Source organism: Notamacropus eugenii, chromosome 2, assembly GCF_028372415.1.
Source record: "Notamacropus eugenii isolate mMacEug1 chromosome 2, mMacEug1.pri_v2, whole genome shotgun sequence".
NCBI classification, from domain to species: domain Eukaryota; kingdom Metazoa; phylum Chordata; class Mammalia; order Diprotodontia; family Macropodidae; genus Notamacropus; species Notamacropus eugenii.
In genome coordinates, this window is record NC_092873.1 from 428,096,003 (window position 1) to 428,119,684 (window position 23,682).

At 38.9% G+C, this 23,682-nt stretch overlaps 1 protein-coding gene across 16 annotated transcripts in view; it reads right to left on the minus strand.

Annotated features, from left to right (window-relative positions):
- The window catches only part of HHAT (hedgehog acyltransferase), a 607,669-nt gene that overhangs the window by 504,040 nt on the left and 79,947 nt on the right, over positions 1-23,682 (minus strand). For 11 of the 16 annotated variants that reach the window (XR_011973339.1, XR_011973343.1, XR_011973337.1 and 8 more), the window contains exons 5-6: positions 17,714-17,908; positions 11,351-11,566 (exon numbers count right to left, since the gene is read on the minus strand). The exons of 1 other annotated variant lie outside the window; for it this stretch is intronic. Coding sequence is in view for 7 of the 15 variants with exons in the window: in XM_072637867.1 (XP_072493968.1) it covers positions 11,351-11,566; positions 17,714-17,908 (411 nt within the window). In the remaining 8 variants the exon portion in view is untranslated. The remainder of the gene's footprint in view (positions 1-11,350; positions 11,567-17,713; positions 17,909-23,682) is intronic. 4 more of the 16 variants (XR_011973345.1, XR_011973344.1, XM_072637869.1 and 1 more) reach the window with 1 other exon arrangement.

Consider the following 23,682-nt stretch of genomic DNA (forward strand, 5'->3'; position numbering starts at 1 on the left):
AAGAAGTCGAGTGGAGAAAGGAACTGACATTTCGAACCAAACAAAAATTATTTGGGAATGACCCACACTGCTATTCCCCTGCATTCCACTGAATCTGTATCTATACCTGTATTGATGCAGGCAGAAAAAAATCATGACTAAAATGGTTTTGTTCAGAATTCTACAGTTATTAAAATGATGACCTCCTAGGTGGTAGGGATACACAAAAGACGAAAGTCACACATTCTGAAATCTATCCTGAGGTTTGATGTAAAATCTCTTGGCATTTCTATCTAGAAGAAACACAATTTCAGTTCTGCCTACGCCACACAAACACAAACACACACACACACACACACACCCTCCCATTTTCTGAATTTTACAAAGATGACAAGATTTTATTAAACTAATGGCTCTCTTGAAGGGCAGAGGTGGAGCTAATGAATAAATGATGAAGTTGAGTCTCTGAAGATATTAAGTGGTGGAGGAATAAAGGATAAAATCTAGCATTTGATAATTAGGGCTTAAGACACTAAATAAAACAAGAAAAAAGTACAAGTTTCTAAGGGACAGAAGTCTGAAGGCAATTTATTTCTTTCTCCTTAAAACATTCAAGGGACTGGCTCCTCACTCCAAGGGGGGTGAGTGGCACTGCCCACAAAGGGGAAGGTGAGATCTAGAAGCTGGTACATTTATTTTTTTGCCATTTAAAAATGTGCACATTCAATCACTTTCTCAAATTGTCCTCCCACAGAGAGATGCCTGGCTAAGTCATCCTGGCTAGATAAGTAACATTACAATAACCTTAACAAATAGCTTTCCACCTTTTATCGTCAGCTTCATTAATTGTTCCAAAGAAAGCTCTTTGCTTTATTTTTCTTTTAAAAAGAGGAGTTGAAAAAGTGTGAACACATAAACTATTAAAAGAAAATAGTTTAAAAGAAAATAAGTTCACTTTTTTCTCCCATTTAGTTTACCTTAATTCACCTCAGATGGAGATTTTAATAAGCAATTACATAGCAGGTTCTACACTTGTTTAAAAAATGTAGACACCATATTGCAGAATCTAAGGGTCAAAAGTGATTTTACAGACCATCTGCTGTGGTTCAACCCACAATGAGGACCAAGAAGCCCTTTCGATAATATGTAGAAATAGTGATCATCCAGTCTCTGCTTAGAGATCTCCAATGGAGGAGAATCCACCATCTCCCAAAGTGACCTGCTCCAGTCCTTACTGATAAGAAATTCTTCCTTATATCGAGCCTAAAGCTATCTCCCTGAAGCTTCCAAGCCACTGCTCCTTGTGTTGCCCTTAAGGGCCAGGCTAAAGGAATGTGATTCTTCTTCCACACTGCAGCTCTTCAAGTACTTGAGAACTGCAATCTTGCTGATTCCCCCACCCCAAGATGTTCTCTTTTTTTCTGACCAAATAGCCCTTGTTCTTTCAACTGATCTTCGTCGCCGTGATCTCTCATTTGGATATTTGTTGTTTGTTTCTTTCCACTCTCCTGGTTATACTCTTCAAGATATGCTCTAAGTTAGCAGGCCAATGTATTTTCTAAAATGTGGTTCTCTGAACTGAACAGGACAGCAGGTCCATTATTAGATCCTACGTTTGGTATGTCTCGATTCAACCAAGGACAGCATTAGCTTTTTTTTTTTTTTTTACTGTCATCTCACACTACTGACTCAAATTGCACTTACATTCCACTAAAACCTCCGATCTTATCCACAGAAACGACTGCTGTCTAACTTTACTAACTTGTGAATTTGGCTTTTTGGATCCCCCCAAATTGATATTTGCTCATATTACATTTCATCATATTCAATTCGCCCCATCATTCTAACCTGTCAGGAATTTGCATCCTGATAATTTCATCAAATGTGTTCACTGTTCTCCCTGGTTTCCTGTTACCTGCAGATTGGGGATGAGGGGGTAGAGGGGTGGAGAAACACGCAATTTCAGCCTTAATTAATAAAAACAGAACAAAGCACAGATCTCTGAGGTATGCTACTATAATCTGCCTCCTTCACAGTTGGCACTGATACATTTAATCATTTAACTCTTTGGGTTGACTACTTCAACAATTTCCAAATCTACCTAACAACACTATTATCTAGCCTAAATCTCTGTTTTATACAAAAGAATAGAAGGAGAGCATGGGCACTGGGTCTGGAGTCAGAAAGATATAAGTTCAGATCCAAACACAGAGACTCACTAGCTGTGTGACCCTGGACAAGTCACTTAACCCTTAATCCTGCCTCATTCTTCTCATCAGTAAAATAATCTGGAGAAGAAAATGGAAACTGCTCCAGTATCTTTGCCAAAAAAAACTCCAGATGGGGTCACAAAGAGTTGGATACAACTGAAAAAATAACTAAAACATAAGATAGCATGCAGGACTTTGTTCAATACTTCGCTGAAACTGAAATATATTGTGTCTATAGCATTCTCTTGATCTATTGTCACTCTAGTTATTGTTGCTGCTAACTTTGGGGGAGGAGAACCTGTGATTTCAACAATGTAGAGAGTTCCCCAGGAAGCAAACTTCCCTTACCAACACTGATTAGCAGCATTTCTGCAACTTCTAACCACAGAGAGTTGTGTGAAGCACTAATAGGATAAGCGACTTATCCAAGGTCACACAGCTGGTATGTGTCAGAATTCTGTAGAACTTGCACCCAGGTTGTCCTAACAAAGGCTCACTCTCTACCTGCTGAACCTTGCTGCCTCTCGTTAGTCAAGATACTCTGTGAAAAAAAGAAAATAAAGTAGCCTGGCATGACCTGTCCTCAGTGAAGTCATACTGGCTTTGCATGATCGCTGCCTCCCTTTCTAAGTGCTCACAAATCAGACCCTTAATATCATGTTCTGGAATTTTGCCCAGAATAGAATTCAAGCTCACTGGTCAATTGCTTCCTTACTACATCCTCTTTCCTTTTCTGAAAATTAGGACAACATTGTCCTGTGATACTTCTCTTATTTTATGAAATACTTCAAAAATCACTGAATGAAGGTTAATAATCACATCAACTAGTCTTTTCAGAACTCCAAGAGACAGTGCTATGAATCTATTGTCTTAGTGCCTCCTCACGAACCTCTTTTCTCCTTCCTGCTAACCACTTTTCTTCCATAGTTCCTTCCAAAGGTCATTACACAACATTTGTTATCACTGTTATTCTTTTCACCACATCCTTTTGCTCTACATAGAGAATCTTGATTTATTCAGAAAGCAAGCCTGGCATGTTTTTTTGGCTAGCTATCTCAGATTCATTCTGACTACACAACTGTAAGCAAAACCTATCATGAATGAATGATCAAGGACAAACTAGCCATTAGGCTAAGAGCCTATAAATATGTCACCAATAGAGATTGATGCCCAAGGAATTGGCACGAGCAAGATGGGGGAGAAGAATCTCCAGTGGTCATGTGACCCAGTACTTCACTTGCCTGCGATAAGATCAGCTGAGACCAATGGAATGGTACATCTTAGCTTTCAAAATCTAAATCTGAACTCAGAGGGCCAGCATTCTCGTACAAGCTTTGCTATTTATCACCCACATAATTCTGGCCAAGTCACAGTTTCACCTGGACCAGATAATCTTTAAAGTCCTCTCCAGGTCTAAATCCTATGATATGGAATAAACAAGATTGCTCTGCCTAAAAATATAAGGCCAGAGAAATATGATAGAATGAATTCTCCTACACCAAATGGCTTTCTCGGATTTCTAAATAAGTAGTCAGCACAGGGCTTTTGGATACCATCACCACCCAGGAATGGAGTGGACATTATGGCATTCATTCAAAGAAAAGATGACGTCTGGCTCTGACGTGAGCTGTGAGGGTGATGCATTATACAATGGCCCATTCATTCATCTGGAAATACATCTGTCCATTCCTGATGCCTCTTCCACTCCAGTCAGTCATGTACCAAGCCTATGCCAAAGGACCACCCTCTACAACTCCTACCAATCCCACTGGCTGAAAGAGTAAAAGCAAATGCAAGTAAGATAGAATTTTGGAGCATGCTCTGTAGCTGATTAGTTTCCCAATAATGACTTTTCCACTCCCCACCTCAGGCAGAATTTTCCTACCACATTTAATAAGGCATAAGCACATGTCACTACCTGAAAGGGCTTGGACTTCTCATCAGAACATTCTGAATTCTTTCTTATTTAGAAAGGCAAAAATGGGTGTTCTTTAATCACATAAATCACACCTCGATAAGGCAAACAATTTAATGTTTCATTCTCTTGCCTTAAAAAAGAAAGTAATTCTGTTCTTATACCACTATAATTACTGAGGTGCACTTATACGTTCAATCTAGTCAACTCTCTTATATTTTTAAAATTCAGCATTATCCCTTGTCAAGCCTGCAGGAGGAATAAACAGGTAGCACACAGTTCACCTAATGAGCCCTGCCGCTCTCCTGCCTGCATGCACAATGTTCCATTTGAGATGTTCCATTGTGGGGTTGGGGGAGTAGTGAGGAAGTGAGTTAATCTTAAAACTATTTGAAAATGTCATCAATGTGAATTTCTGGTTAAGGCTAGACTAAAACTACACACCGATTCATATACAAAGTGCATTTTAAAGCACATTATAATAAAAATCTCATTTCATGTAAGTTGCACAAGAAGGAATATCTAGGCCCCTCACTCTCTCCAGGATGTCCTGCTGATTAACAAAGACAGCTCTCAAAGATGAAAAGCTCTTCTCCCTTACATACATATACAGAGCATGAGGCAAGAGGAGATTTCTGCCCCAGTCAAGGTTGAACTAGATCAGTGGTGTCAAACATACAGCCTACCAGCTACAACTCTCCTGAGTACACTGCCCAAACCAGATTAAAATATAATTAAGAAATATTTAATAAAATAAATACAATCGAATATAGATGTTTAACATATGGCTTTCTAAGTCAGTATGTGGCCATAGCAGTTCAGTGTCCATGAACTAGTTAACCTCTGAAAATCCCCTGACCCTTGATTCTATGGCTTTCTGTGATAAACATCTGGGAGAACTAAGCTGGAATACCTAATTTAGATATGCCTCTAACCTGCACCATTCTAAGATCTCTCAACCAACTTCTCTTTTGGATACTTGAATTCGTGGAATTCGAGTTAATTATTCAGCTTAATTCTATGTGTTTGGTCTTCAAATAAGCAAGTTAATTTCACCTTGCCCTGTGACCACAAACCTAGCCCTATAACCCTTGCCTAGTCTTGCAGGTCACACACCAACCTTATGAACAAGACTTTCCCCAAAGACACACAGCACTTGAGAAGTCAAATAAAGTAATAATAGATAGATGATAGATAGACAGATAGATAGATAGATAGACAGATAGATAGATAGATAGATGAATGAATGAGTAAATAAACAAATGAGTGAACAAATGGATGGATGGATGGATGGATGGATGGATGGATAAACAGAAGTTCTATAGTGTTTTAAGGGTTTCAAATCACCTTAAATGTAACTTCCATCCTCTGGTCCTCACAACATTCCTATGAGGTACATATTATTATTCTCATTTTGCAAATAAGGAAACTGAGGCTGAAAGAGTATGTTAAATAATTTGCCCAGGGTCACATGGCTAGTAGGTCTCTGAGGAGGCATTTCAATTCATATCTCCCTGACTCCAAGTCTAGCACTCTAACGATAGTGCTACTTAGTTGCCATAGAAATACACAGATAGGCACAGAAAGTCAGTCAACCAATATTGATTAAGCACTTACTTTGTGCTAGACACAGAGCTGCAAGTTGAGGATACAAAGATGAAACTTTATCTCTGCCCTCAAGGGGCTCACAATCCAATGAGGGAGAGAGACAACATGCAAACAACTACATACAAACAAGTTATATACTGGATAAACAAGAAAAAAAATCAACAAAGGCATTAGAATAGAAATGGAAGAGAAAGTCATCCAGGAAACTGGACACCTCAGAGTACACTGTTCTGCTACAGTGTCCAGATCTCATCTGGCTTTTTTTTCTTTTTCCTGTTGATACACACAACCCGACAGTCACAGAAAAAAAAAGAGGAGCAGTTTTCAGAACCCCAAAATAAAGATCTGAACTCCTCCCACTGTAAGTTGCATATTTGCATCTTCATACCAGAAAGAAGACTGGTGTTCTCATTTTGTTTATGAGAAATAACAGCTCCCTTCCAAATCCCATACCTTAAACGCCTTGCCTCCCTAATTGTGTTAATACAAATTTCCTGTAAGATCCCTTCCAGACATAAAATTCTATGATTCCTATGAGCCCCATGGCAATGAGTACTGAGCAAAAATCTCACCTCTCTGCTGGAGAGACAATTCAAAACATGCATCCTACTGATGGTGATTCACAGAACCGCAAATGATAAAAATACTTGAGAAGAAACTGTCTTTCATCTAGGCTAGGGTTCTTCACCACTGTTTTGTTATGGACCACTTTGATAATCCATCTACCTATGGACTCTTTCTCAGAATAATATTGACCAATACAGAAAATAAAATACACAGGATTCCAAAGGAAATCAATTATATTAAATATAGATATAAAATATTACACACACATATAAAGTTCACAGACCCCAAATTAAGATATTCTGATCTAAACAAAGCCTCTAATTTTGTACACGTAGAAAGCAGAGGTCAAAGAAGTGAAGTGAAAGGCTCATTGGATGGCTTTCCCAATCAGTCTAGATGTCTTCCTTTGTGTTCTGTGTCCCTAGAAAACATCTCAGGCAATGAGCTATACTATAAACTGCTAGGTCTTAAAATACAATATATATCAAAGGGTTTCAGTGTCCTGACATAACATTATAAAGTCAACGACAACTACATTCTTGCCAATACCTTCTCTTTTTCTATTCTCTTAGGCAAGCCTATTTGAGGGACCCTTACAATGAGAGGCAAAAAGATATAATAGAAAGAGAACTGGAACGACAGCCCAATGACCTGCATCCTAATTTTAATTCAATTAGCTACTAATTATGGAATCTTTCCAAAGTCTCACTTCACTTCCCTGTTCTTCTGCTCCACACCTTAAAATGAGAATAATATTGCCTACCCTATGTATCTCACAAGGCTATCGTAAAGCAAAATGACAAAATAAATTTGAAAGTGCTTTGTAGGTTGAAGCTACAATCCTGTGACAATATCACTAGTAAAGCTTACGGTTTTTATCTCTTCACCATTAGAAAAAGCATTAAGTACTTTATCTCATAAGAAAAATGGCAGAACTAGGGTTGGAATACAGATCTTTGGGTTCCAGCTCTAACACTCTTTTTATCATGCCAAGCAATGGTTGCATTAGCAAAAATGGAATGTTGGAGAGGGGCTTGGGAAGAGAGAAGGGAACTTGAGTTTTTATTATGTGTAGCCCCCACCTTCAAGGGGTTGGATATGAGAATATATTGACAACAGAGGGAAGACATACACTGTTCTGTAAGGGTTTGTTTAAATAAGGGGAAAGTAAACTATTTACAAATTAAGGACCTAGATGAGGGGGTCTGTAGATTTTTAGAAAGAAAAACATTTTTTGGCAATATTCTAGGAATATAAATCCCTCTTTAGTCTTCAGCTTCTCCCTATCTGCTGGTTCCTTTCTACTTCCCTCAAGCATGTCCAAGCCTCACCCATTCCTAAGAAGCCTTCCCTACCATCTTCTCAAAACATCATCCTCTATCTCATGCCTAGAAAAAAAAAAAAAAACCTGCCTGCATTTATTCCCTCCAGTCACTCTCCTCTCACATGCTCCTCAGTCCTTTACATCCTAGATTCTAATTTCATTACTTAATTGCAACTGCTCTCCCCAAAGTTGCCAATAACATCTTAATCGCCTTTTTGATGGCCTTTTTTCGATTCTCAACCTTCTGGAGCTCTCCTCTTCATCTGACACTAAAGACTACATGCTCCTTCTGCTCATTCTTCTCTGTGTCTTTGTGACACTACTCTTTCTGAATTTTCTTCCTACCTGTCTTCTCACCCTTCAATCTTCTTTGCTAGCTCATCCCTATGCATGTACCCAAATACTCATCAGATAGATAGATAGATAGACAGACAGACAGAAAGACAGACATCCAACTCCAATCTCCCTGAGCTTCAGTCCCACATCACCAACTGCCTATTGGATATTTCAAATTAGATGTCACAGACATATCAAACTCAACATATTCAAAATATAATTAATTATATTTCCCCAAAAAATCACATTTATACCAAACTTATCAATTTCTAAGGTACCACTATTTTTAGAGCTTCTCAGGTTCATAACCTCAATTTAATCCTCAACTTCAGCTAAGTCACACAGTAGATAGAATGCCAGGCCCAAAATTCCTGAATTCAAATCCAGGTGTTACATGAGCTGGAGAAGGAAATGACAAACCACTCCAGTATCTTTGCCAAGAAAACCTAAATTAGGTCACACAGAGTCCAACGTAATTGAAACAACTAAACAACAATACCCCCTTAACTACTTATTCTCCCTTCCACATATATCCAGTTGTCAAACTGTGCTGTTTTAACAATCTTGTCTATACTCATTCAACTACCACCTTAGTTCAGGCCATGGGCAGCTAGGTGGTACAGTGGATAGAGTGCTGTGCAGGAGTCAAGAGGACCTGAGTTCAAATCTCACCTCAGACACTTGACACTCACTAACTGTGTGACCCTGGGCAAGTCACTTAAGCCCAATTGCCTCATCCTGGGTCATCTCCAGTCATCCTGATGTACATCTGGTCACTGAATTCAGATGGTTCTGGAGGAGAAGTGAGACTGGTGATCTGCACAGCCCTCCCTCACTCAAAACAAAGTCAAGTGCAAGTCATGTCATTATTTCTCTGATGGCATGGTCTTCTTTGGCAACAAAGAATGAACACATAGTTCAGGCCCTCATCATCGTCCCCCCTGTTGTAATGGCTTTTTAATTAGTCTGTCTCCATCATCTCTCCATTCTAATTCATCCTCCATACAACTTTCGAAGTGATTTTCCTTAAGCACAGATATGATTAGGCCACTCCACCACTCAATAAATTCCAGTGGCTCCCTATTGCTTCCTATCCCTCTAAATAAAATATAAATCCCTTTGCTTGGCTTTTAAAAACCTTTTACAAATTGGCCCTAAGCTAGCTTTCCAGGCTGACACATTTTACAATCCCATCCACATGTAGCACTCTGTTTCTTCTTTTCATGGCCACTCCCCCATGCTGGAATTGACTTCCTCCTCATCTCTGCCTCACAGCATCCTTCCCTTCCTTCAGCACACAAAACCTTTCCTGATCCCCTCAAAGTGCTAATGTCCTCCTTCCCTACCTTATATTTAACTACTCTGCATTTGTTTGTATTTATTCAGTTCATATTTATTTTACACACACACACACGTCTCCTCAATGGCTCCTTGATATTAGGAATTACTTCATTTTTTTATCTCTAATACCTAGCACAATGCCTAGCATACAGCAAGTGTTTAACAAATGTTTGTTAACTGACTAATTAAAAAGCCACCTTATATTTCATATGGACTTTTTTCAATTGAGGCAAAAAAGATTTAACTCCAACCTAGACATATTTATATATTGCTTTATGTAAATTAGACTTCTCAATACAGCATAATAAGAAAAGGTATGGACTTATGATGTCATTGGTAAAGGAACTCCCAGCTCAGGAAAAACCCTCTACCAATGCAAGTTGGCACCTTCTAATCATGAAGAGTTGCCTAGAGCACAGAGTGATGTGATGTGCCTCTGGTCAAATGGAGACTTCTGTAGATGTCAGAAGCAGTATTTGAATCAAGATCTGAGGCCAGCTCTCTCCCACACTGCCTATCAGAATAGAAAGACAAAATGATCATTATTTTTGTCTCCATAGTACACTTGTTATAACGTCCATGTGTAACCCAAGAGATAGAGGATGGGACAAGGAGTTCATATAGTCTTCTCCCGCTAGCTCACTGGCCAAATAAGCTGGTCAGATGAATTAGTGAGGATGGAAACAGAATGGAAACATCACAACAGCAAGCTCTGAAGAGTAAGGACTGCAGAATTGGAGCAAGGTCAAGGGAGTTCAGAAGCCCAATCTAATGGGACCACATGGGAAGAGAAAGGGAAGAATATGAGAGCACCAAGGTGAGTAATTCATTATTTGTAGTATGTAATAATAATCAGTGTAGTAATAATCAGTGTGTTAATGAGTTGGATCAATGCTCAGGTACACATTCATTCTTTTTGGTTAAAAGAATTAAAGATATGCATTTAAAAGCTGCATGCAACTGAAGAAAGAATTGCTGACTCCTGGTCTTGGCACGTTTCCTTCTCATTTCATTAAATAATATTATCAAGGTGAAACCCGAGTTCCTTTCCAGTAAAGGTCACCATTAGCCTCTATTCTATCTTCTTTGTGTAAAATAAAATACTGGATATTTTTTGAATATATATAAGGAAGAGATTAGACTTGGTCTGCTTATCCCCACCAAGAATGATGAGTGGAGAACTAGAAAAGCAGTAGACTGAGGCTTGATGGAAGAAAACAATTTCTAACAATTAAAGACAAGTAATGGTGAAATAGACTGCCTCAGGATATCATCTAGGAAAATCTTCAAGAAGTTAGAGAGCCACTTGCCAAAGCTATTGTTGAGGGGATTTCTATTCAGGAATGAGTTCATAGGGGCAATAAGGTGGCACAGAAGTTGGAGCACCAAGTCTGAAGTCAGGAAGATTCATCTCTCCGAGTTCAAATCCAGCCTCAGACACTTTATTAGCTGTCTGACTCCTGGGGAAGTCACTTAACCTTGTTTGCCTCAGTTTCCTCATCTGTAAAGTGATGTGGAGAAGGAAATGGTAAACCTCTCCAGTATTTCTGCTAGGAAAAACTCAAATAGGGTCACAAAGGGTTGGAGACAACTAAAACAAATGAACAACAATAAATATGTTCATAAGATTGTAAATTTGGAGCTAGAAGTGACTTCAGAGGCCATTTAGTACAACCCACTCATTTCACCAATGAAGTAACTGAGATCAAAGGAGATAACTGATTTGGCCAAGATCAGACTGTTCTTTTTTTAACCCTAAGGTCTTGAAATTCTGTACTCACACTTGACTAAAGAAAACGAGTTAAGAGAGGCATTCACGCTGGTATATATGGTATATTACTCGATGTCAAGTTGGAGAAAGAAATTATTTACCAAAATTTCCATTCCAAGATTTACATCATCTCCCCCATCAATGTTTTGTAAATCAATATTTTTATAAAACAGATTCTCTTAAAGTGGGACATTCTGACAGGAAACAAAATGAGAATGATATGAAATGTACCCACTCATACAAATATTCAATCAACTAATTATTTAATTCAGGCAATAGCAGTACCTAAGTATCATTACCTGCTCGATGAACTCTGAAAAATTGAGGATGGGACCATTGTGCAAGACTGGATAGTAAAAGACATAAGCCAACAGCCAGAAGAAGGAGTAAGAAGAACCCTTTGGGGGCCGTCCTTGCCAGCAGAACTCAAGGCTGAAGCTGGTGTAGTAGAGGCATCGAACCGTCAGGGTGAACTGCAGTAAGTAATACTCGTTCTCCGTTTTATACCATCCTCTCTGTAACACCCAAGTAAAGAAGCAGGGAAACTGTTAGCAGCGAGAAAGTAATCCAATCATAACATTTAGACGGAACTGTATAGTTACAAGGAATCTCACAGTGTATCCTCTGTTTATACCAACAACGCTGTCAGGGCGGGAGGGGGTGCAAATGTTTGTCTAACAAGGACGTTGTGTTTTCTTGCCACCACAAGCTTCATTTGATACATCCATTTGGGGGATAGCAAAAAATAGTCATGTAAAGAAAATCCTTAGTTAAAGTCTGTATGGTATAAATCAAAGGTAGATTAAGTGTTCTTACAGAGAATATCTAAACGTAGACAACTATCATAGAAAAACACAATCCTAAACTGATCCATCATACTCAATTCAATTTCATAATTTCATTTATTAATCACCTACTATAAGTTGGGCACTATGCTTGTCACTGGGGATACAAAAGCAAAAATTTAAAAAATCCCTGCCCTCAAAGTTCTTACATTATACAAGGGGACACAATGTGTATACAGATAAGTAAATAATAAATGTATATATGAAATAATTTCAAGAGAGTATTAACACCTGGAAGAATTAGGAAAGGTCTTGTGTAAGAAGTAATTCCTCAGAAATATTCCAAAGGAAGCTAGGGATTCCAAGAGGCAGAGGTGAAAAGAACCCATTCCAGACATGGGGCACCATTATGGAAAGGTGAGAGGTAGCAGCTAACAGTCTAGACTAATTGGAATGGAGACAACAGCAAAAGAAGAGATATATATATATAAGTGAAAGGGAGTGAAATAAGACTACAAAGGCAAGCTGGAGCCATACTATAAATGACAGGCTGGAGAATTTGAATTTTATCCTAAGGGTAAAAATGAAGCATTGAAGATTTTTTTTTTACTAAGGGGAAAACATGATTATATATCTCTGTTTGAAGAAAAACAGTTTCCTAATCATGTAGTTAAGAACTGGAAAGGGGATGAACCTGGAACTAAGAAAACCAATTAGAAGGCGAATGCAATAGTCTTGGCAAAAGGTAATAAGGGCCTGAACTAAGATTATATAACCGGAGAGAAGAGGAAGGAGATATGACAAGCCTCAGAAACTGACTGGAACTTGAGGAACAAAGCAAAGTTGAAGATAACTCCAACATGGTGACTAGAAGGATATGTTGTACCCTTGTTAAAAATGGAGAAGTTTGAAGAAGGGAGGGTTTGGGGGAATGCCCACCCCCAAATATATCTCAAGAATCATTGAATCAGACTCCCAGGTTTGAAAAGGACCTCAAGAGCCATGTATTCCAAGTTATACACAAAGTAGGAATACCATCTAGAACTTCTTTGACATCTGGTAATCTAGAAAGTGCTTCAAGACCTCTAGTGATGGGTACTACTTGCTAGACAAACTAAACTGTTAGGAAATTATTTCTTCTATTGAGTCAAAATCAGACACTTATTACATTACGCCTATTACATACAAGGCACTGTCAGGTATTAACCTCCCAATGTTCCCAAGCACCTCTCTAAACTGTAGGTTACTGATGAATTGTCAATATGTAGTGGTAGAGGGTCTTTCTTCACCATGACATCCCTACTCAAATGAAATCACTTTTATTTTCCTCATTTGTAAAATGAGGTGGGGAGGAGTCAAAGACCTCTAAAGGTCCCTTCCAACTCTAAGTCTATAATCCTATAGACTATAAGAAAGCCTCCTTCAAATCATTAATAATAATATAAAATAGAACAATTCTGAGATAATATCTCATACTCTTCAAAGTGACAAAATGATAAAAGACGGAAATAGCCAATTGCCAGAGGAGCTACGGATAAATGGGAACTTGGTCCAACTGTTCTGCAAAACAATGTAATATGTGAGAAAAGTCATTAAACTGTTCATACTCCTTCATTTGGAAATATAATTATTGGGGCACCCAGGGAGGTGGAAGAAAGAACCCATACACATCAAATTATTCATAGCAGATTCTTTGCTATGGTAACAAAAAACTGGAGGCAAAGTAGATATCCACTACTAGGAATGGCTAAACAAATGCAGCATATGAATTTGATGGAATTCTGATGTACCACAAAAAAGAATAGACGTGAAAAATCAGGAGTAACCTGGGGAGACTCACAGGAAGCGAAACACAACAACATGAACAGAGCCAAGAGAACCATCTACATAATGAATACAATGATGTAAAAGAAGACAACATTCCAAGACTAAAAAACTGAGAACTGATAATAAGACAAATGTCCTTCCTCTCATCACAGAAGTGGGGGCCTAAGTGTGGACAGTGCTGTATGCTATCAGAAACAGTAGCCATGTCTTAGTTTTACTTAAATGTTTTTCTTTGTTACAAGGGAGGGTCCAATGGGGAGGGAGGCAGTGATTTAAGAAGACATGACTGTGGCGTTAAAATAACAATAATAATTCTTTAAATAGTAAGGTGAAGTTGGAGATCATATTGTACCATACATACGAAGAAGAAGGGAAGGAAGAAGAGAAGGAGCCAATCTGAAGGGTTTTGCTTTTAGAAGCAAGACCGAAACATTTACTCAAGCCACCAGGGGTTAAACTTGATGGTTAAAATCTAGAATGGCATGGCAGGCTAAGCAGATGACTAAGTGACAGTCAGTATCAGAGAGTTAATAGATAATTCAACTAAGAGAGTTTCAATTATCAGCACAATCAATTCAATTATCCACAGCATAATTTTAGGCTGAAGGGGGTTTTCCCAGCCTCCCAGTTTATTTCTGGGCCACCATCATTCAATGCTGTCAGTTGAGGTGTGCTCACAAAATCCAAGCTCATTTTAAAAGCTGGCCTGAGAAAAATATAATTGGAAAGAGGAACATCTTGTAAAAGAAAATTATCTAATATATCCAAAGCCAATACTTTTTAAAATATACAGGCCCACAACACTGATCTCCCTTTCATTAGCAAGGGTACTTTTGGGTTCCCAAGAAGGAAGATTTAATGTAACATCTGCTCCTGCACCACTGAATATTTGACTACAGGTCAAATGGGCTTAATTTACCTGGTGACTGGATTTGGGTGTCGATCACAAATCCTCCCTGGATAAAGAGTACCTCTTGGATACCTCATTAACTAGAGGGTTGGGCTTGGAGTCAGGATAATGAGAGTTCAAATCCTGCCTCAGACACTTAACTAGCTCTATGACCTTCACTTAATCTTTGTCCGCTTCCATTTCTTCAACTATAAAAGGGAATAATAATAGCACCTACCTCCTAGGGTTGTATGAATTCAATAAGATAACATTTACAAAAACTCTTAGCACAATGTCTGGTATATATAGTTAGTGCTTAATACATGTCTGTTCTCTTTCCCTTCCCTTTTAAACTCACCTATTAATGTAAAAAATATCAGATCTCTTAAGAGTCATGGTATTTACCGCCTATGTGAACTTGGGTAAACCACCTAACTCATCTAGGTCATGCCAGACAAGGAGTTCACAGTCTAGAGCACCACTAGTACCCCTTCCAGCTCTAAATTCTATGATAAAACAAATTAAACTGTGCACAAGGCATGGGAGTCAATGCTACCTTTCCTCTCCCTATCCCCTTGAATTCCTCCACTTCTAGAGCCAGTCCAAGTCTAACCAGCACTTGAAAGAAGACATTTAAGGCTAGACACAGGCAAACCTCCAACACTGGAACATAATCAGTGATGAAACGAGCTTTTAGCAGAGGTATGAAAAGTTGAGAAAGTGTTGCTCCCAGCTCAGAATGCACTTTGTATAAATGGACACTAGAGGGAGCTCCTGGAAGGCTTATGGATAGCAAGTTGTGCTCTTGGCTCCATTTCCCAACAGCCCTCTAAACTTGTACCTCCCACAACAAAATGCTGTACTCACATTTACCTAAACGCTCATAATCCCCATCCATTAACATAGAGAATATTAGGCATCCTAGGCCAACAACCTAACATTAAAGCAACCTCCTACAGGTCTTACATACACAGGCTTAAGTTTGTCAATGAGCCCTTGCCTTGTTCCCTTGCGGCCAAGAGTTTGCTTTGTATACCAGATCCAGTAACTACCTTCCCTGTTTTGTTTTCTTGAGCCCGAGCCCCTGCCTTGGTTTCTTGACTGTACTCAGTCACCTAAGGGACTAAAGCCTTGTATCTGTGCCTGAGCCTCTGCTATAAGATCTCCCTGAAGCTGATCTACTACCAACCTATATTACAGCTCCATCCACTGACTTCTGGCAGTTCTCCTGACACAGTGGTTGGTGAACCATGCTGAGATTTCAGATTATTGCCTGCTTTCAAACCTAAAAGTCAAGTGCCTACTTGCCTTGCCTGATATAAAACCGCCCAGGTCTGCCTGCCCCATCCCCACAAGCTGGTCGTTTCTCTGGATCCCAGTCATCCTTTATCACATTCCATCGTTAATGAAATCCTCATCCTGACCACACCTTTGGTATCAAGGACAGTTGCAAACAGGCCTCTTCCTTAGAGACTTACTACCCTTTAATCCAAGCCGTCACAACAATTAAGTCAGGCAGAGTCTACTCTCTACTCTTTACAAACCTCTAATAAACCCTTCCTTGAAGCCAACCATACTACAGCTTATCAATAGAGTGTATTAATTGACTTAGTAATACATATACTTAGCAAGTGGCCAGTACACCCATAAAGGAGACACATGGCCAAATATCACTCATTGAAAATTAATGAAGGGGTGGGGAGCCATTGCCTGTATTAGTAAAAAGTCTAAACTGGAGAGGATAAGAATCAGAGCTTGATTCCAGCTCAATGGCCTTATTTTACAAATGAGTCTAGAGGGACCTAGAGAGAGATATCCAAGTATCATGGTACCTTAGATTTAAAGCTAAAATTCAGTTCAAAGGTCATCTAGTCTAACCTCTTGTTTTGCAGGTGAGGAAAGGAAGACCAGAAGAAGTTAAAGGTGACGAATCCAAAGTCAATCAAACAGGTGGCAGGGCCAGGTTCAAACCCAGATCCTCAGATTCCAAGTCCAGCACTCTTTCCACAGCATGACTCTTATTTTTTGAGGTCTAGAGCTTGGTCTAGGACCATCGATGCAGCTGGTGGCACAGTGAATACATCACAATACCTGGAGTCAGGAAAACCTGAACTGAAATTCGGCCTCAGACACTTACTAGCTGTGTGACCCTGCACAAGTCCTTTAACCTCTATTTACCTCAGTTTCCTCATCTGTAAAATGGGAAGAGAATAAGCATTTATATAATGCCAGGCACTATACTAAATATTTGTATAAATTCTAAATGTGAGAATTCAACATAAAAGTTGAAGATATATTGAAAGAATCTTTAAATCCTTGAGACTTGCATGTAGAATGATTCCCTCCATGCCTTTGTATACACTATTAACTCATTAGAACAGCCCTGAGAGGTAGGTGCTCTTATTATCTCATTTTGCAGTTGAGGAAACTGAGGCAAAGAGCTGTGCCATGACTTGCCAGGGTCACAGAGTTATTAAGTGTCTAAAGCCACATTTGAACTTAGGTCTTCCTCACTTCAAGTCCTGCACCACCCAGCTGCCTCAGTAGACAGTAGGATAACAATAGCACCTACCCCTCAGGGTTTGATATTTGTAAAGCTTAAAATGCTGTTGTTATGATTGTCATTCTGGTTATTTAGTAGAAGAGCCAGGATTTAAACTAACATCTTCTGACTCCAAACTCAGTGTTCAACGTTGTTGTTTAAAATATTCAAGCCCATATTACATATTAAAGTACAAGTTATGTAATGTGGCAATGTATGAAAAATTGCAAGCCTTGAGATAGCAAAAGAAATTCTGAATGTGAAAATTCTTTTAAAACACAAGAATACTCATTGAAAACATAGAGGTTGAAGATACATCAAAAGAATTCTTAACTTCTTTGACTTATGTATAAAAGGAGTTCCTCCATGCCTCCAGACACAAGCTTTTATGCTAGATTTCTCCTCAAAAATACTCTGAAAGTTCAGAAAAGTAGTTATTTTGAATTTTTCCATCAGGAATGACCATATCTATAGAGTATGATTTCTCACAATATCTGAGTTAGAGATATTTGATTCATGAAATTTTCCTTAACTTGTTCTAATTGTTGAATTCAAATCCAGCTCAGAAAAGGAAGAAATCAAGAGAGTCCAGCCTGTGAAGGTCACGGCAGTACATTACCTTTATATCTTCCAGAGCTTGAACCTGCAGCGTGGAAAGCAGCAACAAGGAACACAGCCATGACAAGACTGTGGACCGAAACTGGGCCACAAGGAAGGAAATGATGGTGTGGAGAAAAACCATGGCCAGGCCATGAGCTCCCAGCAGGTACCAGCAGGCCCCCATTCCATAGATCATGAGAAACCAGGGCCTGTGCTGAAAAGTGGGAAAAAGGAGACAGAGAGAAAGAGAAGAGAGTATACAGTAAGAGACAAGGGGAAAGAGAAGGAGCACCATGGAAAGGGACAGAGATGAAAAGAAAAAGGAGTGAAAGGAAAAGTGGTAGGAGAAGAGAAGGGAGAAAGAGAAGCACAAAAATGATAAGATTACAAAGATAAAGACAGGAGGGAGGGAGAAACAAAAAGAGAAGTGAGGAGGAGAGAGAGAGAGAGAGACAGAGAGAGAGAGAGAGAGACAGAGAGAGAGAGAGAGAGACAGACAGAGAGAGAGAGAGAGAGAGAGACAGAGAGAGACAGAGATAGAGAGACAGAGAGAGAGAGAGGCATTAATCACTTCTCCTAATAAATATTGTACAAGTAAAACATATTCCTCAGTGACATGAACCAAATTTGCCACATGATAATCTGTGAATCAAGCTGTAACTCGCACAAGAGATATATTAATAAGGACTGTCCACATTAATTCAGGAACAGGGCACTAGTTTTCAAATGAGATTGGGTCCTTCAAAAAGGAGCTATATCTAGAAACAGATGGCCTCTGGCTTCTCTCTCCCCCTCCAGATTCCTCAAGAGCTGTCCAGGACACTTAATTATCACCGCCTAATACAGAGCTGCTAGGTGCTGAACCTGGAATCACGAAGACCTGAATTCAAATCCAATCTCAGATACTAACTGTGTGACCCTAGACAAGTCACTTAAACCTGTTTGCCTCATTTCCTCCTATGCAAAATAAGCTGGAGAAGACAATGGCAAAACACTCCAGTATCTCTGCCAAGAAAACTCCAAATGGGATTACAAAGAGTTGACATGGCTAAATGACAACAAATACTTACAGGGTGTCTTCTATATAATTCTTGGGCCTGCCTCATTTAGAATTTTTCTTTAACAAGAGAGGGACACAGATCTTCCACCGAACAGTTTATAATTTAATAACATAAGCAAAGGGAAAACACTTCAAACAGTCAATCAACAAACATTTAAGTATCTACTTTTGTGCCCTGTACTGTAGTAAACACTGTAGTAAACTAAACTTCTTTCATGAATCTCTGGTTTCACACAATGTTTTTCTCAACAAAATTAGCATTTTCTATTTTTGTGTCATACTGTTGACTGCCCCAGTCCATTTTGCATCCTCCTTTTGTGTGTTGTCTTTCCCCGCTAGATTGTAAGCTCCTTGAGAGTAGGGACTGTCTTTCTTTTTTGTATCCCCAGTGCTTGGCACAGTAACTAGCACACAGTAGACACTTAATAAATGTTCATTGACTATTGACTCATTTTAAGTCTGGAGTCCACTAAAACTCCTAGAGATCTTATCCATACAAACTCCTGTCTAGCTGTGCCTCCTCCATTCTATAGCTGTGAAGTTAGTTATTTCACTGGTGTAGGGAACTCCAAGGTAGAAAACTCACTCTACCAGTGGAGATCAGCTACTAGCCTGTAACTTTTAGTCTAAGTAACTTGTAGAAGGCTACACACCCAGGATGTCTTAGCTATGGGGCTTCAAGCCACATCTTCCTGACTCTAGTGGTTGGCTAGCTATCTACCAACATGCTACACATACATACATGTGTACATATACACACATACACATACTATCCCTATACACACACACATACACACACCCTGTCCCAAAAGTCTTAGTACAGCTTTAAACTATTAAAGTTTAAGTGTGTGCATATAAAGATATAGACAAATCTATAGATATGAATAGCCCTATCTCTAAATATCTATACACATATATATGTACATATACATGATTTACATTATAAGTGTACATGTAGAGGTATATGAAATTATTATAACTGAGACTCATCATGATGGGGAGGTAAACCTTAGCTCTGAAAAGCTATACCAGTGGAGTCCAATTCTTTGGCAAGCCTTATACTAACTTGGAAAGACTTGAAGTAGAGGCTCAGCAACAAACTGGAGTTCTATCATCGGAAGGCTTGAGCTCAAAGAGACCTGACAAACACAGCCTCAGCCACAGGTAATAAATAATTTCAGCCACAGCACCTCACTAGACTAGTCAACTAAGGCATGGGATGGTTGCATTCTGTACTGGTGGAGGGAATGCCCACACCAATACAATAGTGGATCCAAAGTTCCAGGAACATGATCTCGCAGAATATGAAGAGACCGACTCTATTTAGGTCCTCAAATGCACACACACACACACACACACACACACACACACACACACCCATGTGTGCATCTTTAAACATACATTAATGCAGACAAATAAAACTCCTATTATAAAATCTACTAGCAAAAGCTAATGATCCACTCATAAATGTGGCCTAAATTTGCTCACATTTTCCATACCTAAACTCCACCCCAAGATTCAACATTTAAAGAAGCAAGAGCCAAACCAGATATGCCCTTTTTAAGTTCCAGGGGAACCAAAAAAGTAGACTCATTTTCTTAATGTATTTTTCCACCCTACTACCCACAGAAAGGAGTCACATGAATCTGCTTCAAAGTTTCCCCTAAAACACTCACTTCTGGGCCAAGACCAAGGATAGGAAACCAGGCAGCCAAAGACTATTTTTGGAAAGAGTTATTAACAACTAAAACAAGAAGGTACTTCTTTAATGTGACCTACCGCATTTGACACTTAGAATTCTTCTCTATGTGAGCACAGCTTCATACATACAGAGCTAATTACTTTTATTAAATACTAGTTCCCATAAAATTAGAAGAAGAAAAGGATCTATTTGTTGAGATTTGATTGGGAATTTGCCATAACCTGAAGCTCCTTCAGTCTGGGAAGGACTAAAAAAACTAGGAAAATTTCCATGGTGCTGTGCCATCACCATCTGCTTGAGTGGCGATCTGGATTTTAACACATGCTCTTACAGTGTGTTCTTGAACTCCCCACACTCTACCTCTGCCATCACCACCAAAAAAAATGATTAAATGCTAAAAAAAAAAGGAGCAGATGGCATTTAATACTTCTTTTCATAGATTACACAAAAGGTATCCCCACATCTAACCACAATCAACTCACTCAATCCCCTTAACTGCTACAGGCCACTCCCAACCATAAAGGCTAATGAAGATGAAAAGGAAGGAAAATGTATGGATAATGCAAAAACAGGAGTAAAATTAGTGATTATTACCACTCACATTTATGTAACTTTACATGCAGTCTATAAAATGTTTTCCTCACAACAGCCCTTTGAGTAAGGAAGTTCAAATATTATCATCCCCTTGCAGAGATGAGGAAACTGAAGCTTCAAGAATTTAAATGACCTGTCTACATTTACACAGTTAATAACTATTGGAAATTAGTGCTCAAACCCAGGCATCCTTCCTCCTAAAACTGGGCTCCTTTCCATTCTACCATGCTGCCTTCCTATGAAAATGGATTCTAGAATAATAATCACAGCTATGAGCATTTACATAGCACTTTAAGGTTTGCGAAGCACCTCACAAGTATCACATTTCATCTTCAAAACAAATTATCTCCATTTTATTAATGAGGAAACGGAGGCAGAGAGAGATTAAGTGACTTGCCATGGGTCATATAGCTAGTAAGTGTCTGAAGCCAGATTTGAATTCAGGTCTTCCTGATTCCAAGTCCAGAACTCTATCCACTATGCCATCCCAATGTTATATAGAATAATGACCAATGATATGTAAGCCACAGCCCATGAATTATTATATATATTTATATATAACAAAATTATGTCAACTCACATCCTCAGACACATAAGTATACACACTAAAATTCTGTAGAGACTCAGCATTCTATAACACATCTATCAGATCTGTCCTCTAAGGTAACTGCATAAGGAGCTACCCAATATACTTGGCACTGGACTAGAGAGATATTCACTAGAAAATGGTCACTGGGCTGTGCCCAGACACTTCAACAGTCATCCTTTCTGCTCTCATCCCTGACCCATTTCCTGGCTCTTTCTTCCTGAGAACAACCCAAGATCAAGCTAAGCAGTGGAGAAAAGTTGGCCTGACAACAGACGTGTTATATTGCCTAGCTGTGCAAAGAGCAAGACAGAAATCCAGCTCTCTTGGGGAGATGTCTTGACTTTTCTCCATGTGTTTCTTGGAGACACTCCACAGACCAGAAGTTTGCTCACTGGCCAAGCCATCTCCATTCAAACTGACATCACCAGTTTAATGAAGCTTTATCTACCTATTGAAGTGAAGTGGCTTAAACACCTTGTAATGAGAAGCACTCATTGTTATAACAGCACAAATACCTCCCTACTTTTAAAATAAAGTTAAAAATCAATAAATGTAATGAGCAAATGTACTATCATATACAAAGATTATGATTCACCTTCAAGAAACCCCAAACTTTAGAGAGATAACAGGATACACTGATAAAGAGTACTAAATTGGGAATCAAAGGAAAGGGGTTATAAACATGCCTCTGATGGCATCTCTGCGAACTCTAACAATCAATTAATTAATAACAAGCATTTATTAAGTACCTACTGTGGTAGAGGCTGGATTTACAAAAACAAGAATAAAATTTTAGTCCCTGCCCTCAACATGCTTACTGAGACACAGAACATATAATTTACAAAATGATACAAAATAATTTGGAGGGAAGTCATTGGAAGTTGGGAAGATCAGGAAAGGTTTCATGTGGAAGATGATACCTAAGCTGAATCTTGAAGTAAGTAGAGATTCTAAGAGGTGGAAATGAGGGAGACCATTCTAGTTATGAAGGGTGGCCAAAGCAAACACATGAATGTCAGGGATGGAACACCAATATAGCTAGACCAGTCAGCAAATCAACACGCATTCATTAAGGGCCTATTAATAAGTATTAATAAGTATATATAAAGACAAAAACAGTCCCTGGTCTCAAAGAAGGTCAGTCTAACAGGGGAGACAATGTGTCAACAATTACATACAGTCAAGATACATACAGAATAAACTGGAGAAAAACTTAGAGGGAGAGCACTAAGATGAAGGAGTACAAAGAAAAGCTTCATGCAGAAGGTCAAACTTTAGCTGATACCTGAAGGAAGCCAGGGTACCCAGGAGGTAGAGAAGAGGAGGGTGAGGTCCAGGCATGGGGGACAGTCAATGAAAATGCACAGGATGAGGAGATGGAATGCTGTGTGTGAGGAACAAGGAGCTTGGTATTATTGGATTGCAGAGAAAATGGGGGAAAGTAAGGCATAAGAAAACTGGAGAGACAGGAAGGGCCAGGTTATGGTGGTCTTTAAACACAGAGAATTTTTTATTTGATTCAGGAAGTATTAGGGAGAATGATGAATTCATTTTTAGAGATGTTGAAGTTAAGATGTCTACAAAATATCCTCTTGGGTATTTCCAATAGGCATTTGACCTGGGATCAGGAGAATGGTTAAGGCTGGACAGATCTGAGACTCAGCTCCTTAAAGTAGGTAACTGAATCCATGGAAGTTAATAAAGGCTAGTTTGGTTGATCCTTAGTATACATGTAAACTCTTTGCAAGAAGAGATCATTCCATTCTTTGGACTTGCAACCCTAGCACCTTTCAATCTCTGATCTATGATGCTGTGGGCTTTTCCCTTGTATGGGAGATGTTATGAGAAGATAAAGAGGAATTGGGCTAAAGATAAAATGCCTAATTCAAAAGTTAATAAAAACAGGCTCCCCCAAAAAATACTCTTGTCTACCAAGTCAGGAAATTCCTGGAGCTAAAAGTCATTTCAGAAAAATTTTATGTAAATAAAAGTCTACTTTTAATCAGCCATGTTCTAGTTTTATTGCTGTCAAAATTTAATTCC